The following is a 19,668-nucleotide window of genomic DNA, read 5'->3' on the forward strand; positions in this document are numbered from 1 at the left end:
TTACTTTTAAAGATAAGAATAGGACAGTTTCCAAGACATAGCAGATACTCGAACATTCGCTGGGTAACAAATGATATAATTCCCTGTCTCTGCTTTTGTCCATGCTTCTCTCTCTTTACAGAATTTGAGGTTCGGCTTTGTGACCAGCATACAGAATAGAATTGATTTTCTGGCTTAGAAGCCATACAATATAAAGTCATTGGTCATAAGTCAGAATAGTTCAATGAGGTGACCAAAGGCAGCACTATTGAGGGACAGCTGTGCACCACACATTCTGCTAATGGCTCTTTATCCCCCTTTCATCCTCACAACAACCTCACGGAGCAGGCACTGCCATCACCCCCATCTAGAGACCAACAAAGAAAGGTGACCTTCCTTGATTCCAGGTTGTGCATTAAAGCAGCTCGATTTCAGAGCCCATGCTCTGCCAGCTGAAATTGCTCGATAAAACTCTCCCATTTTAACAAAAGAGCTAGGAAGAGTCACTAGTTACTGACGATTTAACTATGATCCAGGCACTGGAAAAAGAACTTGACACATGCTCTCAGACTTTGCATGGCTCCTGCTAGTCCCGTTTGCTCCGGAAGGCCATGCCGTGTTCCACCCCAGGGCCTTAGCTTTTACACCTTTCTTATGGCACCTGTCAGATTTGCAGGCTCAGTTCCAGGGTCCCCTCTTGTGCATCAGTTGTCCTGACTCCTCAGACAGATCTGAGTTAAATGAATCCGCTGGAATGCGAGTACCACACCAGCTCGGTTAGTTCCAATCGAAAGGGGTTCGTTTTCTTGGTCTCTGTCATGTAGGACTTTTAACCACATTTTAAAGTCAGAACACACAGGAGGGATGATGTCTGTGTGCCCTGTTAGGGACAAAACTGAATCTTGTTACTAAAATATGGTCATTCATTCATTTTAATAGGTTTTGAGTGCTACCACGTGTTGGGCATTGTTCTCGGTGCTGGGACACCTGGTACTAGATGGACGTTACGTGTTAATGAGGGGGACAGGCATGGGATCGGTGAGAGAGTGCTGTCTTTGGCAGGCTGGTCAAGGAAACTATCTCAGAAGAAGAAATGACATTTGAGCAGTGCCCTGAATAAAGTACAGGAGGGAACCAGGTGTCTATTTGTGATGATCTGGGGTGAGGAAAGAGCAAGTGCACAGACGCTGGGGAGAGCACCTGCCCTCCATGTGTGAGGAATAGCAAGGATGGGCTGCAGTGCAAATGGAGGGGACTGGAAGCCCCTGAGATCTGAGAGGCATTCAGGACACTCAGCATGTCGGCCTTGTGCACCCTCAGGTGTGCATGTGTGTGCTTGCATGAACTCATTGCTGCATATTTAGACGTTCCATGCTCATACGAATGTGTGCTATTTATCTTTCAAACTCCCACATCCTCTTGTATTCATTTACTTTTTAGGTGTCTAATATACTACACCTACTTCCTGCTGCCCCAAAGCCTACTCTCTAACATCTATTTTCTTCACTTAGAGTGCAGTCTGCCCTAATGGATCGATGGAACTGAACCTCCAGCCCTTGGAGGCCGCAGAGGGCTTGCTGCACCGAGACAGGAGCTGAACAAGCTGGCTGATGCCTCTCCATCACAGAGGTGCCTGCAATGCCACAAAGGAACGGCAGGTGGCAGTGCATCACTCCATATGAATCTTCCTGGCAGGGTGGCAGAGGGGACTGCAGAATTGTGTGAATGAGGTTTCCCTGCTCTTTTCTTGTTTAGTCCTCCTGTGCTGCATGGAACAGCTGACGTCTGAGACTGGACATCGTGTGTGTGTGTGTGTGTGTGTGTGTGTGTGTGTGTGTAAGAGAGAGAGAGAGAGAGAGAGAGAGAGAGAGAGAGAGAGAGAGAGAGAGGGGAGGGAGAATGAATGTGTGTGTGTGTTCTGGAGATCTCCTCTGACCGCCAAATTAAATATTGTGTATGCATCATATTTCTGTTTGTCTGAAATGTTTCAAAATCCACCAGAAGAAACAAAAGCATAAAAGTATAAACATGAGAACCTAAAACAGAGCTCCTTGAACTTCAGCAAGCATAAGGATCATCTTATCATGTTCAAAGCAGGTTATGCTGCCACACTTGTGGGAGTTCTAATTCACTGGGTCTGGGATGGGGCCTGGGACACTACATTTTTGTCATGTAATTTCTAGGCAGGTGACTCATTAAACCACACCTTACAAAATCCAAGTATGGCATTTGCTGGCCAATATCATGATCTTGTGAAAAGTGGCAAAGCTACACAGGATCACTAAGATGGGGGCAGAGAGGCACCTGCACAGGGCACCTTTGTAAGGCGCCAGCTGAAGAGAGAGGTGTGGGAAGGACTAGGAAAGCCACTTTATTTCTTTTACCTGCCATTCTGCAAATTTGCATTTTTCTGTGATTTTTTTTTTCCTCTGCAAGACTGGCTTAGCTAGGGCAGAGTTCTGAGCAGAAACCTGCATGTCCTCTAAATTCTCTGTCCCATCCAAGGCAACCCTGGCTGCACCTCAGGGGAAGGGTCTCATTAGATTGTAAATAAGCAGAGCACAATGAATACTCTCTCCAAGGGGTTCAGGCATTTAAGGCTTCAACAGATTACCCAGCCCACCCACCCCCATGCCTAGCAACCTTTCAGCAGGAGCACCCTTTCCCTTAGTTTCTCATGACCTTTGCAAACCCCTACTGAAAAGCCTCTGATTTGAAATCAAATCACCTTACTGATCTGGAACGTGGGTGTGTGTGTGTGTGTGTGTGTGTGCTAGATGGGCAATGGGGGTAGAGTCCCCAGGTGGAAGGAGGCAGAGCCCCAGGCTGAGGGAAGGGAGCTGGGTGAGAGGGCAGAGGGCAGGCCTGGCAAGCAGAGCTGAGTTTCTGCTGTGAACCCACTAAGTCAGTGGTTCTCAACCTTCCTAATGCCACGACCCTTTAATGCAGTTCCTCATGTTGTGGTGACCCCCAATTTCATTGTTACAAATTGAACATAATTAAAGCATCGTGGTTAATCACAAAAACAATATGGAATTATATATGTGTTTTCCGATGGTCTTAGGCGACCCCAGTGAAAGGGTCGTTCGACCCCCAAAGGGGTCGCGACCCACAGGTTGAGAACCGCTGCGACTAAGTCCAAGTGCATATGTTCCTCTGTGATCAGTGACACCCAAGCTGTACTAGTGGACAGGGGGCAACAGATGAGGCTCCACAGAAACTTTCAGAAACAAACTGCTCAGAGGAAAGGAGTGACTGGGCCAGGAGTTCAGGGGCCAGGAGTTCAGCCACTGCACCTCCCACTCAGTTCAGGCTCAGTTTTTGTACTTTTTTTTCTTCTAAATGCCAACCCCTACCCCACCCTGGCACCGTGACACCGAAAATTGCCAGGATACCCTTCAAGTTTGAGGTTTTAGGAATACGAGTCAATGATGGTCTTGTTCTGATTTCCTATTATCATAAAAGAGGTCAAAGTCACAGAACTTCTCCGATCCGTGTTTCCTCCACTTGAAAGGGCCCGTGCTGCCTGCCAGGGTATCAGGGTGGAGAGGTGGGGAGAAGAGTAACACACCCTGTGGCGTTCAGGAGAGAGGCGCTCAAGAACAGGCTGAAAACGCTCCTGACATGGGTTTGGGATGGCTGTGATTTAGTGAAAGTTGTAAAATAATCCTCTTTAATACAGTTAGTATGAAAGAGTTAATTTTGTCCCCACGGCCGGGTTTAGAAAGGGGTTCCATTGTATGAGGCATGCTAATCCAGCCTCTTAATCCACAGTGAGTCTAACAAAATTAAAACCAGAACACAAAACTTTCTATTACAGATCACCTTCCACCAAGGTTAAGGTCAGATCATTTAGTGGCTCAACTAGGCTAATGAGACCAAACAAAATTCAAGCTCATTTCCATGAGCACTTGTGGCTTCAGCAACTTTGGGTCTTTAGCAGAGGCCAGCTTTGCGCTGTTTCCCTGCCTGGATTTAGTAAACCTGGGAGAGGGCTGGGGCCTGGAGGGACCCCTCAGGGATATGAGCATTTATACCAGTTCTATGGGGAGAAAGAATCCACGGGGCAACCAGGAGGGAGAGCTATGGACCAGAGACCAGGAGACACAAAGCTACTGCTGAATTTGACATCAGTATTTACACGTGATTAGAGTACAGTAGCTGTTTCATCCATATATGGGATGTGGAATAAAGCTACTGTAATTGTTAAGGAGAATAGCTTTCTAACAAAAACCTCCCTTAAGGAACTGTGGACAGAGATAGGCGGCTAAGAAGGCAAGCATCTTCAGCAAATGTGTGGTCACTTGGTTGCAAGTTATCTTAATAACCAATGCTTGCGTTACATTTTTTAAAATTTTATGATCATTCCTATGATATCATCACTTGAGATTATTTGTTGGTCAGAGGCAACTCCAGAAAGTCTGAGTAGACAGCTGAGGAACGGCAGTCAGCAGGAAGGGAGTTCTGAAGTGGGTCTTGAACCTACGTCACTGACTAGCAATGCACTGCTCCTAACTTCAATACGCATGCTCCTTCAGGACAATCTCCAAACACGTGGAAGAGGGAGAAAGGCTGATGGAGACTTAGTTCCTCTAACCCTGAGCCACTGTTGGCAGTGACAATAATCTTCACGATCAAGAGCTGGGATTTGAGGCGGGTAGGCCCGAGTCTGAAATCTGGCTCTGCGGCATGGTAGGTCTACAAACTCAAATAGATTATTTAAACTCTTGGGATCCCACTGGCCTTTGAAAGTAGAGTTTCCAATAGTGCCTGCTTCAAAGGGTTGCTTTGAGGACTGAGCTTGCACACATAAAGAGCCTGTCTAGCACAAAGCCTGGCGCATACTAAGAATTAAACATTTTTAAATGAAAAGAGGGAGGTGGAGTTGGCAACCTGGGAATCTTGCAACTTTGTTTAAACCGAAAGAAGGTAGAGTGTCTCTTCAAAGTTCCTCTGTCATGAGGTTCCAGAGAGACAGAAGGAGAGTCACTGATAGACCAGGATTCTTCAGGAGCCCAGCGATCTCCTGGGGACCCTAAACAGTGTGTCCTCCCCTGGACCACAGCAGCTTAAAAACACTTCAGTCAGTACATTCTGCACTCAATTTGGTTCAATGGGCAAAGGGCAGGTGAGAGGCATGGGATATTGCCTGGCCTTAATACTCTTGGCCTACAACTTGGAATTCACTTGAACAAGGCCATTCATATAAAAGAGCTACAGTCATTTTAAAGTAAACTCTTTCTCTAGGAACTTAAACAAGTCCTTTACCTCTGAGGGGACATTGACAAACCTACTATAAAAGGCATTCATGGCACCGTTATTACTCAACACGACTGAGGAGCTGTCATGGAGTCATCAGACTTAGTGCACCCTTAGATCCCGCAATGGGCAAAAGCATTAACGTTTCTTGGAGCTGTTTCCTAGTGTACTTTCCTTATCATTGTTTACACTCTTTCCCTCTATACACCTTCTCCCTAACAACAAATCATCCCCAGACCAGGGAACGCACTTTTTAAAAAGGAGCAAAATATTAAGTAAAAGAGAGAGAGAACTCATGGACAACAGTGTGGCAATTGTGGGGGGGGAGGGGTGTGGGTGGAGGTGGACAAGGGAATAAGGGGGATAAGTGTGATGAAAAGCACAAAATAAAAACATATTTAAAAGAGAGCAAAACTCTAAAAGAATATTAATAGTGAGATATAATGTAGGAGAAGAATAATCAAATGGGGAGAAATTCCTTTACTGATGCTAATTATCAATGCATTAGATTGAGCCATGCATGTTTTTTCAAACATTTCTGACAAAAACAAATCCATATTTAATCAAATAGCTTAGCAAGTTGCTCAGGCCAAACCCCAGACATAGGGATTGTATCTCGGGTGCTCAGGTACCTCAATGAGGCCCAGTAAGGGCAATGAAAAAATCTGAAGCAAAGCGGAGTCCAAGATTATTCAGATTCCACTCCCTGATTTCCTTCTTACCTCCTCCCCACTTGGCTCTCTTATTCTCCTTTCCCCTCCTGCTACAATGTAACTAACTAGTAAGCTTCCTCTAGATATGAAATTTTAGAACATATTTTAAAAGGGCACAATATTTAAATGATGTCATAAATCAACAACAGTAATAACATACAAGTTACATGTAAGTACAGGACGGCGCTGTCAGACCCAAGACTGTTGTCCACCCGCACGGTCACTCGGAAAATTCCCACATTGTGATAAACGTGTTTGATCCCGTCTTCCATGGAGCTGAGGTTGACATACGACACTGCGATGCCATCACCGAAGTCCACTTGGATGAATGTCCTCTGAACGTCGCCCTGAAAAACAGCCCAACATCAGAAGAAATGGAGTCTGTACGAGGGTGCTTAGCTCGGGGGCTGGGGCTTATCCTGGTTGCTGGCTCAGGAACAATGGCAACCCTGGCTCCCTCCAGGAGCTGGGAGGATATGTCTGTGGGTGACAGAATCCCTATGACAATCTGCAATAGCCTAGTGGCTCAACTAGGCTAACGAGACCAAACAAACAAACAAACAAACAAAAAAAAAACACAAAAAAACCCACCAATAAACAAGTGAACAGAGATGCTCATTTCGTTTAGCAACTGTGGCTTCAGGCATTTACTAAGATGGATGTTTCCAAATCCGAAGGGCACTGACTCTACCAAAAGTTTCCAGGTTTGAAAACTTAAGTGTCCGATCATCAGCTCCAATTTGATAACCAATTCCTCTGAAGGCTTTGCCTATAGCAGTGATGGCGAACCTATGACACGCGTGTCAGAGGTGACACACGAACTCACTCTTTTGGTTGATTTTTCTTTGTTAAATGGCATGTAAATATATAAAATAAATATCAAAAATATAAGTCTTTGTTTTACTATGGTTGCAAATATCAAAAAATTTCTATATGAGACACGGCACCAGAGTTAAGTTAGGGTTTTTCAAAATGCTGACACGCCGAGCTCAAAAGGTTCGCCATCACTGGCCTATAGGCTTACCCTCCATGTGAATAAAAAAGGTGTGCACAGTTTTAAATATGCCGCCTACCTGACACCGTCACAGAACACTTCCCATGTGCTTGGATCCCTGAGACCCCTGCTTTATTTCTGGTTCCCTGACCACGCTGGAAAAAGGATAGGAGACACCTTCCCTTACACCTGATATGACATTAGGCTCAGCCTTATTATTATTATTATTATTCACCTGAGGCTGTTTTTTCCATTGATGTTTAGAGAGAGTGGAAGGAGGGAGGGAGGGAGGGAGGGAGGGAGAGAGAGAGAGAGAGAGAGAGAGAGAGAGAGAGAGAGAGAACACACACACACACACACACACACACACATCAATGTGAGAGAGACACACCAATTGGTTGCCTCCTGAATGAGGTCCCAACAAGGGCCAGGGTTAGAGCCTACAATCAAGATACATGCCCTTGATTGGGAATCCAACCCAAAACCCTTTGGTCCAAGGGCCAACAATTTAACCACTGAGCCAAACCAGATAGTGCAGCTCTATTATTATTTAAGATAATGATGGTTAATTCCTTTATACTTCAGCATTGTTTACTATCAAAATGATCTCATTCTTCACGGAATCTTAGTCTGGAGAGAAAAGCAGGCTTTGCTCAGCTAGCTTACAGATGAAGAAACTTCAGTCAAGAAAGGTTTAATCACTTGCTCAAAGTTAACAACTCTAGTTAGCACCAGTCTGGAGATTTGAACCCATCTCCTGGGTTGCATTTCATTCATTATCTGTGGCTAAAGAATTGACAGCTTCTCAAAGCTTCAATCTTAGCATGGCTTTCACAAGCAAGATGATTTCCTGCCTGTCATTCTACCTCCTTTGGTCTATGAGATGGGCATAATACCTTCCTGTCTTAACTCAACCCACTTTTATAATAGAAATGGGAGTAATTAGTGATATGTAAAATTATATACTGAAACAAATGACTATAAAAACAATGCAACTGTAGAAGACCTGCAATGCCCCTTTTAATGCTTATTTACAATCACAGGGTGCTAAATTTTCTGCAGGTGGGCAGGAAAACATAAGTTCTATACTTTAATACACTTTTATTTGTTTGTTTTGTTAGCTTTTCCCATTTTCAGGGGGAAGAGAGACCCTTTGAACTAGAAATGTATTTTCGATTAAGTGAGGTTCATATGGTATCATATTTTGAAAAGGCCAAGTTGAAAATGCTGACATTTAAAAGATTAATTCACAGCGAAAGGAAAAGCAGTTCAAATCCTATGAATCTATGGGACCTGCTCTTCTGATCTATGCCAGGCCAGGCATTGTGAGGGGGGCACACCACAGCTCTCAGTAAGGACATGGGCAAGTATTCTTCCCTAGGGTGGGAAAGAAACTCCATTCACAACTGCAGAACAAATATCTACAAGCCTAGACATTGTTCAATGACTTGGATTCCCATCACTAATAAATATAAATGTCAACCATTCTTGCTGACTTGTCCTTCATTTGGACAACCAACGTGGACTGATCAATTCCTCATTCTTTTTTCTGGTCAGTTTTCACTCCCATGTTTTCTGAATTTTCAACAGAGTCGCTGCCAACCAACCCTAGAAGAGCCCACCTTTAAATCTACTCACATTATTTGGGACAGGGAGATAGCAGGGAGAGTTAGGGTTACCCATGTAATAAAACAAGCAATACAGTTTCTGAGAGAGAGGGGAGGAAGGGAGGGAGGATGGGAGGGAGTGAAGACATGGAGGGGAGGAAGGAGAGAGGGAGAGAGAGAGATGATTCTTTGTGGGGACAGAGTAGACTTCAGGGCATCAGCATTTGTGAGATCTGGGCCTCTTGATGTGGGCACAGGCCTCTGGGCTTGGTACTCCACACTAGGATGCAAGATCCTCAAGGGGTCTAGTCTGACAGTTGACGGAAGCAGATTCATCCCTGCTGTTGTCGCTTTGCCCACTCAAGTGTTGTTCCATGGATCACATGCCTTTGCCTTCAGGAGCTCTTAAGGGCTCGGTAAGCCCAATACCATTTTAACTCCAGGACTCTGGGCTCACCTGACATCAGCTTCTGAATTCCTTGGGCTGTAATTATCATCTGAGGCAGGGATGCCAACTCCTTTCAGAGATTAAGAAACAGGCCTAAGATGTTTTTCTTTTATATATATATATTTTTATTGATTTTTTTACAGAGAAGAAGGGAGAGGGGTAGAGAGTTAGAAACATCAGAGAGAAACATTGATCAGCTGCCTCCTGCACACCCCCCAGTGGAGATGTGCCCGCAACCAAGGTACATGCCCCTGACCGGAATCGAACCTGGGACCCTTCAGTCTGCAGACCGACGCTCAATCCACTGTGCCAAACCAGTTAGGGCAGGGCTAAGGTTTTAGAGATTAAAAAATGGTGTCAAAGTCCTAGGTCACCATTTGATTAGGCAAGCTGACCTGGCTTTAAATGACTGTCTGCCCATCCATCCATCCATCCATCCATCCATCCATCCATCCACCCACCCACCCATCCATCCACCCACCTATCCATCCAACTATCCAAACAACCATCCATCTAACCATGCAACTGACAGATATTTACTGAGTGTTTATCTTGTGTCTTGCCCTACATGAGAACAATAGATATGACCAAACAAACCAAACAGATATGGTCCGGGGTTTCATGAGCATACAGACTACTAGTGAGACAAATGGCCTTTAAATAAATAATCTCAACAGTAAACAAAAAGACATTGTAGGGGGTCATATGAAGGAGAGGGCCTGACGTTATTAACCTATACAATAGCGAGAGGTGGCATACTGAAGATCTGATCTGATTAAGAACGGAGAGAAAGGCTTCTTTCCCAGAAGAAGTGATATTTGAGCTGAGGAAGCTTAAAGCAAAGGAATATATGAATCAAACAAAGGACGTGAGTGAATGTGATGGAGGCAAGGCGTCCAGGCAATGAGGACAGAGGAAACAGAAATGCAAGGGCCGTGGCAGGAGTGGGTGGCATCGTTGAAGGAGGATGAAGATACAGACGCAATAGGACCATGTTATGAAATGAGACTGGAGGGGAGAAAGTAACATGTTAGGACTTGTGGGTCAAGTTTCTGATTTTGATCTTTTTCCTAAGAGCTGGGAAGCCATTCAAGTGTTTTAAGCAGGGGTTTGGGGGATAATGGCATGATATTTTTTAATTCAAAAATATCACTCTGGCTACAATACAGAGGCTAAATTAGAAAGAGGCGATTTCTGGGAATCCAATTAAGGGAGCTCAGGGCAGATGATGGTGCATTGAAATATGGGTTGCAACAGGAAATTATATGCACCTTCCTGGCAAAATTAACTCCCATGGTTTATTAGTTTTGAAATCAGGGAATCTCAACCTTTGATATCAGCCTCTCTTACAAAAATTAAAGGAAAAATGCTGATGTCCAGCTACCATCCCAGACCCACCTCCTGGGTCAGGACCTCTGGGGAAGATGCCAGGCCCTGCTGTGGTTTGAGAACATCTATAACTGATGCTTGGATGCACCAAGGGTTGGGGCCCTTCGGTTCAGATTCTTCAACATTAGTTTTTCGTGGGATGGAATTCTGAAGATGAACATATAGTCCAGGACAAGCTGACACTGTCCTTATTTTACTTTGGTGGGATGCTAAAGTTTTCCCAGGACATTTTCAGATGCCCAGTGCTAAGGGTGCATTAATAAAGTCAGGCAGGAAGATCTGAACCCATTGTTGGCGACTGGTACATAAGCACAAACAGAAGTTCCAGGATCCATGCTCACTGGTCTAGGAAAACGAGCTGCTAGGTAAGATGAGGGCAGTTCGTGTAAACTTCTAAGGGCTGAGGTGTGTCCTTCATGACCGTATCCTCAGTAGCTAATACAGGGCCCACAGAGGGTTCTTTTTCGCTGAAGAAAATTTGAATATGGTGCATCTCTAATGTTTGTTCACCAAAGTGCCTTCTTACGTATTACCTCATTTGGCTGTTAGGAATCCTGGGAGACAGCGAGGACAGGTGTCATTCCTATTTGATATTCCAGAAGAACTGGGTCACAGACAGGCTAAGTAAGATGCCTAAAGCCCCTCAGCTAGAGAGACTTAAGAAAGGGTTTAGGATGATCTGTGGTTTAACGCTACCCATGCAGCTCAGCCCTTGTTGAGCTTCTTCGATTGAATGGTACTTGAGATCCTTTCAGAGTGAGCGGAAGGTGATGGCAAAGGCAGGGCTTCCCTTTCTTCTTTTCTTGTTAGACTCTATTCCTGGCGCTACCTGTTTCCCCCCTGACAACACTTCTGTTTACAAGTAGAAGGACGGGCTGTCAGGAGGTCTACACAACATTCTTTTTCTTTTTTTGAGAAATTTTATAAGAGTTTAACTGAGCCAAGCTGATGACAATTGCCAGGAAGCAAGATCTCAAACGCTCCCTCCATACACCATTCTTATGCACCCCCCCTCCCCCCCTGGTGAAGCAGTTATCATGTTCAAGCCATAGAGGAGATAGAGAACATGGGAAACAGCAGGTTTTGGAATGAGCAGCTGGGAAAATCTTGTGTATAACTGAGTAGCTTTAAGCTAATAATTCACAAGTCATCATTCCTGAAACAGAACCTAGGCTGGCAAATACCTAAACTATCATATACAATTCTTAAGCCTGAACACCATTCAGTCACATGCCCTAATATAGATACAGAACTGAGAATACCAGCTCAAAAGAAATGCCAGAGAAAGGCACAAAAGCCAAAGGAAACCCATATGGAGATTCTCCAAGGGCAACACTGACTCTGTGATAGAAAAACAAATACATCAAATGGCCTCAGTGAAGCCAAGATTAGCCTGAGGAAGGAAAGGTGTGTGAACCTATCAGTTCCTGTAACATGGCTCAGAGAAAAATGGGAAAACAAACGAGGCAGTGACTCAACAGGGACAGCTTCAGACCGGAATGAGACTCCCAGACGCTCCCAGTTGTATTAGGGACCTGGGGCAGGTAGACACTGGGCTCATATGTCAGAGCCTGGTCCCTGAAGAACCTCAGCGTGGGCCTGACTCTGGCATCCTTAAAGTTTATGTGGAAATAAGTACACTGTAGAGGAGTGACTATAGTAAAACCTATTTTTGTGCACCATTGTAAGTACTATAAGCCTGTGTGTTTGTGCAGGGGAAGGTGCCAGCAGATATAACCCAGCCTGTTAACTCTGGCTGAGGGTGAAGCGAGGTGAGGGGCAGGGAGAGCAGCAGGGTTAAGAGAGACGGGGAACAAATGAGGGGAAGAAAAGATTTCACCAGATTTAATAGGGGGTAGAGTACTGCATAGCACAAGAAACAGTAAAAACAACAACACACACACTATTTGGTCTCTACTATCACTGTAAACATGCAAATCTTGGTTAAGTATATGAGAACTAATTGGAAGGTAACACAGATATAGGTTAGATTGATGACAAGATACAGTCAACTTTGATATTGGATTTTGGTTGTTATTCCAATGCTCTTTAGAACACAAGTAAGATTCAAAATATCATTAAGAGCATTGAATGACAGAAACAAAAATCAGATATTTCAGTCATTCTCAAGGCTAAAGATATTTAGGTTGTGGGAGGAGGAAGGAGCATGAAATGAAAGTAGCCCACCACTGGCTTGAGCAACCCTTCTTAAGGTAGGAGTAGACTGAGGTTAGTAGATGTAGACTGAGGTTAGTAGGGGTAGACTGAGGTTAGTAGGTGTAGAATCAGGTTAACAAGGTCTTGACCAGAAGCAGGAAAGGAGACAACTAAGGTACAATGTATCCTGGCTGTCAAACGAAACATCCCACCAGCCTGTGGACATGAGCATATGGAGAGAAGTGCTATCTAACTTGTGCTATTCAATCCAAACTCTGCCATGTGACTTATTTCGTAAAGCGTGCAAGGAAGATTGTTCTACAACATCTCCTGATGGTCATTAGGGAGAAGAGAGAACATTTCTTGAAACCCTCAGACAGAAATAATAACTGCTATATATATAATATCTCATTTAATCTTCAACCCTAAAAGAGTCAGACTTAAAAGACGGCTAAAATTTGCATAGCATCACAAGATGAGGTTGAATCAAGCTGTTCTTAACTCCAAATTCACCATGCCTACTACTTGTTCACAGAAGACTCTCAACTATTCTATTGTGTTCCTTCCCAGGTGGGTGCTGAAGAATGGAGACACTGACATGTGAAACCAAACAGGTTTTGTAAGCTGCATTAACTGAAACCCTTTAGAAGTTTAGAGGAATGCCAACATGCATCAAATTCTTCATTAAGTAATGATGCAAGAGGAGCCCAGTGTAAGATGCCAGGTTCTACAGATGACCATAGAAGTGTAAGGCGTGCCTGCAAAGATCCCGGTTGGCATATGTTCAACAGAGAGTGAGATAAGTCTAGACAGGAATCAAATACTGTATCTGTCCTTGACCTGCTATTTTATAACAGTAAACTGAGCCCTTCTGGTACAGGCCCATCAGTCTATGATAAAAGGAAGTTGAACACGCATGTTCTCATTCTGGTCCTCTTTGGTATCCCTTCCAGAAGGCACTACTCTTGCTGAAAGCTGGGGCTGCCTCACTAAATCCGCTGGGAGAGAGTCTTTCTTGGATGTCTGGTTCAAATCATGCCCTATGAGCTTCTTTTCCTTTTTAAAACCGAGCCCTGGAAAACAGTATCAAGATATCTAGATATCTCATCATTGCGGAATACAGAGTCAGCGCCTCCTCTTCCCTATTCAGAGATGGCTTTATAGCACAGGTGTCTCTCCAAGTGCCCAGAACTTGGATGCCCTGACCTGGAGGGAGTACATTCACAAAGGTGAGGAGGGCAGTGCATAGGTTTTATGACCTCACCAGAGACCGCAGGTGTGACAACGCCAGGGAGACCAGACTAAGGACCCACCCAATCATTTGATTGGATACATGATATGTCACCTTTTCTCTGATGAAATGCAGATGGCTGGGCTCTTCTTTGAGGACTCTGATCCTTGGGACTTGCCTAGCTCTCCATATCAAGAACTTCCCATTGGAACATCAAAATAATTTAAATCTTCACTTGCAAATAAGCCATAGCACCCTGTGTTTGAATGCACAGCAAGCTTCATAAGTTCCTTTTTGTGTCTTCTGCACTTGGTGCCTGGCTTAGAATGGAACAGAATGCTTGCCATACGGCAGGAGGAACACTTGGCTTGTGTAAGCTGATAAATGACTATGATCCAAAGCCTCTGCACTCCATCTAGACGTTGTGGTGTAGCGAGGTCAGGACCTTGGCCACTTGTGTTTTGTAAACAGTTTTCAGGTGATAAAGGACATTGCTATACTGATACCTTTGCATGGTAGCTTTAGAATCACCTCAGCAGGCTTTGGCAGGAAAACTATGGCACTGCCAAATAACTTAACACTTACAAATGCTTTTGAATGACTGTAAAAAAAATCACTCTAAAAGTAAAACAGTATGATATGTAATAGAGAAAATTGTGTAATAGAACAAAATTTACACCGTAAACAAAAGAGCAGAAGGAAAATTTCTTTAGGAATATACCTATGTAATGAATTTTTTGGCAGTAAAATATATAATAGAAATATGGTAGTCTTATTAGAAAATAAAAATAAAGAGAAAAAGCATGGTGTCTCACTGAGAAACTGTAAACAATAAATAAAATGAGGGGTAAAAATTCAAATCACCCATAATCTTATCACCCAGAGATTACATTAACAGATTAGTGAATACCATATTAGCCAATGTGAATGTACCATCACCACCACCACAGTAACACTGGGATCACTGTACTGTTTTATTTTATGCTGTCACTGAACTAAAAGTCCCAGTAATGAGACAGGTTTTCTCTTTGCTTGTCAAGGCAGACGGAAGTTCTTTGCAAACATCTAGTCCCTGAAACCCTAGAGAATAGCAACGCACCAATGGCTGTGGACCAGTATTAAGGGGAGAGGGAAGTGGAATCTTAGAAAGAGTTCGAACCAATCCAACCTGAACTTCAGACACTAGGCCTCTGACTAAAGACAACCTATATTGCCCGTCTCATTTCCGTCCTTCCTTTTTAAATGGCAGCAACAAGAAAGAAGAAACGAAGAGGCTCAATTACCTTTCTAGAGTCAAAGAGAATAAAGCTGAATGGAGTAAGGAATAATACATGAGAAAGTCTCTGAATCCCCATGGCTCACTGAAATCAGCTCTTACTCCTTTGTGTGGAAGGAGAAAAGAGCTGAGGTTTCTCGCTCAGATCTGGGCTGGCTGAGACACTCACACCTGCCTAGACATCACATTGCCTGCGACCTCTTTGTTGCTATCGCTAACAGCCCCAATTCTTCTTCAGATGAAAAAGTAGGTCACAGTCTTTCAGGATTTCAACCAAAGAGCGTCTCACAGAAAATTTCAGTGGGAGTCATCTTCCCTACCATCGGAGGGCTGGCAGTGCCCTGCAATATTTATGGAGCGTTATTACGTTATGGTCACTCCCATGCTGTCATACATCTGTCAATGTATGTGATCACTGAAATCCATCAAACAAGGACACAACTTCACGCCTTGAAGTTAAATCTCACAGAAGCAATACTCATGAATTCGCCTTATTAAGTTTCAGGCTTTGTATGTAAATGAAAGTATTAAAACAATGAGATACAGATCAAAGTCTTCATTTTGGTCTCTCGCCTCAGATTTAATTTAAAAGTCTTAAATTATGCAGCGAATTGCATCTCTTTATTCTTATGGCTGTTTAAAATGTATTTAATTATCTTCCCTAACGTGCAGAGACTACTTCTGCCTAGCAGTCCTCTCAAACGAATGCATTCCAAATCGGTTTCGCTGAGTTCTTAAGAATAATTAGGCCCTTCACCATCCATTCTGTGCCTTCAGGGCCTTGCATTGGGTTTCTCTGGGAAGCCGGAGTGATTGCCTTGAACGTCTATAGGCTCATTAAGTGCTCATTAGTGGTCCAGAGGACATCCATCTTCAGCAAGTCTCCAGACAGAGTGATGCCACTCCTCACCGAATGCTTGAGTCTCAGAAAACACTTTTGATCAGCTTCCCGAAATTCAGGTGTAATTGGAAAGCAGCTTCTTTGACAGAGTTTTATGGACTCCTCCTCTCCCCTCTAGGTTGGTCCCTTGATCAACTGTTCTTTTTCCTTAAAGAACCAATAATGCGTGAATGCATTGGTGGTGGTGGTGGTGTGTGTGTGCGTGCGCGTGTGTGTTTTCCTCTTGAGTCTCGAATGGAATCAAGGCTGGCTCCTTACCCTATGACTTCTAATTAAGGTTCTCTCATTAGAATATATTGGAGAGAAGCGTAAAAGCAGCAGGGATGGGGTTCCTGACAAGGCACCTTTTTATCAACTTCAATAGTTATGTGGTTCATGGAGTAATCCACCAGGTGAGCCACGTTGTGGGATTTGAAGACGTTGGTTATGGAGTCACTTTTGTCACTTAGATGTGGCCGGTGGCCTCATATGCTATTTGCAGGAAGGGGTTCTGCTTCTGGTACATGTGAAAATCTGAAAAATTTTGACTTGGGTACATCTTTTTGTACATGGAGATACAAGCTAGCATCTCTGTGCTTAGCCTTTGATTATCTCTGGTCAATAAGAAGTTTTCTTCTTGATTCTGGTTTTAGCAAGGTTTTCATTGATAGTCTTGTTAGAATTAGGACATAGGCTAGTAAATAATAAAGGAGGGGACTTCGGTTTCAGACCAAGACTTTAATAGCTTTTGGATGTTATTCAAATTATAAGCAAATTATATTCAAAGGCTGGGCTTTGTGACCCCTCTGGAAGCCTACCCAAACCCAGACACATTGAGTTCCTAACAATCTCTGGGGCACAGTGAGCAGAGATGCTAGAGCTGCAACCAGGAATGGCATGACCCCTACCTTAGTAATTATTCATAATTTATTGGGTGGGTAAATATTACAATATAATGTAGTAAATTAGTTTTTAATTTTGTTTTAAATGGACACAAAATATTTATGTTCTATTTCATGTGGTGAGTTTTTTTTTTTATTTAAAACTTGATACAGCAGAGGTCTTAGTTAACCCAAAACATGATTTCTACCAACTGAACTATATATGTATACTCATGAATGAAAAGTACATGGTTTGAAATCAAAACTTAATGAAATATTTGATAAAGCACAAATAAACACACACACAAGGCTTACTATTTGGTGGGGCAGGTGACTCCTCAGGTCTCTAATGCTTTGGTTGGCATGCACACGAGATGGAACTTACATGGAGGGGTTTGTATGCAAGTCACTGGGGGCAAAGAAAGGAGGGTGGCATCAGCCTCTAGCCCAGCCTAGCCCTGTGGACAGACACAGCCTTATAGGAGAAAGAGAAACCATGAGACACAGGCACAATCATTGGTGCCAAAGTGACAAAATATACCGACATGGAGAGGTGAGTCTTCTGCCCACTGCTGCATTAATCACACTGTAGTGTCATAGCAGAGGGTAGCAGAGACCTCCTGGTCCCTCTGGCACTGGAGGACCTTCTGCTTTAGGGCATCAGAAGCATGGCATATCTCCCTACTGTTAGGAAGAATAGGCATGAGGTAAGGGGGCATGGTTAATACATTATATTCAAAGTAAACTGAGGAGCATCAAATTCAAACGAGAAACTGACTCTTAGAAATTTTGAGGACATCGAAACTCCATGTATTGCCAGTGACATATGTCAGGGATTTTTGTTTCTTTTTGTTCTAGATTAAATTTTAAAAATATTATAGCATCATTAAGGTTGGATGGGAAACTCCTTGAGTGCTGCCTTCATATCCTGTGCTCTCTGATATTTTTAAAATAGATCAAACAGTGCCAGATACACAGTAGCCATTCAGTGAAGGCATGGTCTTGCACAGAGGGGGAAACCCAGGAGAGGATTTGACTTCTCTCTTGGCTTAAATAGTTTTTAACAAACTGATCTCACACATGAACCTTTTCAGACAATGAGGGGGAAATCTTGGTTTAGATATGGACTAGTGTCTCAGAATATAGGGGCAGCCATAGACCAGCCTGGCTACGACACTGATCGTTTTACCTCTTCTTTCTATTGCTTGATCTCTGTCACTCCCTGTCCGCAGTCAAGCATTTCTAGGGAGCCTTACCAACCACATAAAGTTCTTTCCCAGAAAATGGTTCTTTCCACCATAGAAACACCATGGACAGGCAAGATACCATGGAGCCTGGATTTGTGGTATTAGGTAAGTTACTTTTCCTTTCTGTGCCTCAGCTGGTCACCTATAAAATGACAATGATGATAATCTCTACTCATATAGGGCTGCTGTGAGATCTAAATGTGACAATCAGTGAAAGCATGCACAAACCAGACCACTGTCAGTGCTAAGTGTGGCCTATCTGAATTGTCCTGGTGCCATTATTTCAGTGCTATCCAGCTACTCAGGGACATCCCGCTTCTCTTTATTCTGCACAAATTATCACATGCATCGTCCATGCTTACATATATAATCCAGAGATGGAATCTAATGAAAACAAAAAAAGCCAAAACTGATGAACAAAATAGATCCAGAGACATGGAAGCAAGGGAAAGACTGAGGAATCTCAGAGAGAAAAGTGGAGGGGCAGGGGCTGGGAAGAGATTAACCAAATAATTTATATCCCTATATGCATAACCCGAGGACACAGACAATAGTGAGGTGATGCCTGGGAGGGCGGTAGGAGCCAGGTGGAGGGGGTCAATTGGAAACAGGGGGACATCTGTAATACTTTCAACAATTCAACAATAAAGATAAATTAAAAAAATAATCCAGAGATCAATAGAGAAACTGAAGTTGTTTCTGCAAGAGGAGCTGGTGAATCATTAGCACAGAACGCTATGGTCAGACATGAGGTCCCCAGGGCCTCCTGATGTGGGCACAGGCCTCTGGGCTTGGTATTCTGCACCAGTTGACAAGAGCATCAAGGGGCCAAGTCTGACAGCAAAGGCAGCAGATTTCTTCCCTGCTGTTGCAGCTGTACCCACTCAACTGGAATGACCTGACTTACTTTTTTTTCCTTTCTTGTGCCCAGAAGGCATGCATTTACATATCTTAGAAGCAGATTCCCCAATCTGTTCCCACTTCACTCAGCCAAGTTTGAGGTGCCCGATAATCTTACAAGGAAAGCAAAGCTGTACAGATAAGAGCCTGGCCTCTGCCCCAGGAGGTGCACTCCATTTGTACAAAGGCTAGAGCTGACCAGGAGTGAGTTCTTGTTTCAGATCTGGTTCTACTGTGTTCTTAGAAATAAAACAGAAACCTGAGCTTGCCTTTCTAATCCTTAGAGACTACTTGCTATTTTTCCCGTATCACTTAGATATTGTCCAATAACCCAAGGATGGGGAAAAAAGCACAGAATATCATGCTGCCTCTCTGTGCTTCCCTTCCCGCTGGAAGGTGACCTTGTCAGTCCCAGCTGCCTTGGTTGGCCCTGAAACCAACTGTGATCATCCCATCCCTGTGAGTCCATAAGAGCAGTTGAGTCAACACTTTCTGTTTGGACTTCCACGGGGAATCTGAAATCTGACCTCTTACACAGTGTGGTGTATGAACTGGCAAAGTTCTTGAGGGAAATACTGCAATGAAAATCATTGAAAAAATGTCTCAGAGAAGATGAAATGATAACCACAGAAACAGTAACCAAAAGTAGAATACAATAAAAATTTAAATAATAACATTAAAAATATGTAAATAAAGCCCCAAAAGAT

The 19,668-nt window shown here is 43.5% G+C and overlaps 1 protein-coding gene across 1 annotated transcript in view; it reads right to left on the reverse strand.

Annotated features, from left to right (window-relative positions):
- SORCS1 (sortilin related VPS10 domain containing receptor 1) overlaps positions 1-19,668 on the reverse strand; it is a 217,884-nt gene that overhangs the window by 43,901 nt on the left and 154,315 nt on the right. Inside the window, exon 17 of the mRNA XM_081104694.1 lies at positions 6,112-6,298. Coding sequence (XP_080960820.1) covers positions 6,112-6,298 — 187 coding nt within the window. The remainder of the gene's footprint in view (positions 1-6,111; positions 6,299-19,668) is intronic.

The sequence above is a fragment of the Myotis nattereri genome (assembly GCF_964212035.1).
Source record: "Myotis nattereri genome assembly, chromosome: 13".
Lineage (NCBI taxonomy): Eukaryota > Metazoa > Chordata > Mammalia > Chiroptera > Vespertilionidae > Myotis > Myotis nattereri.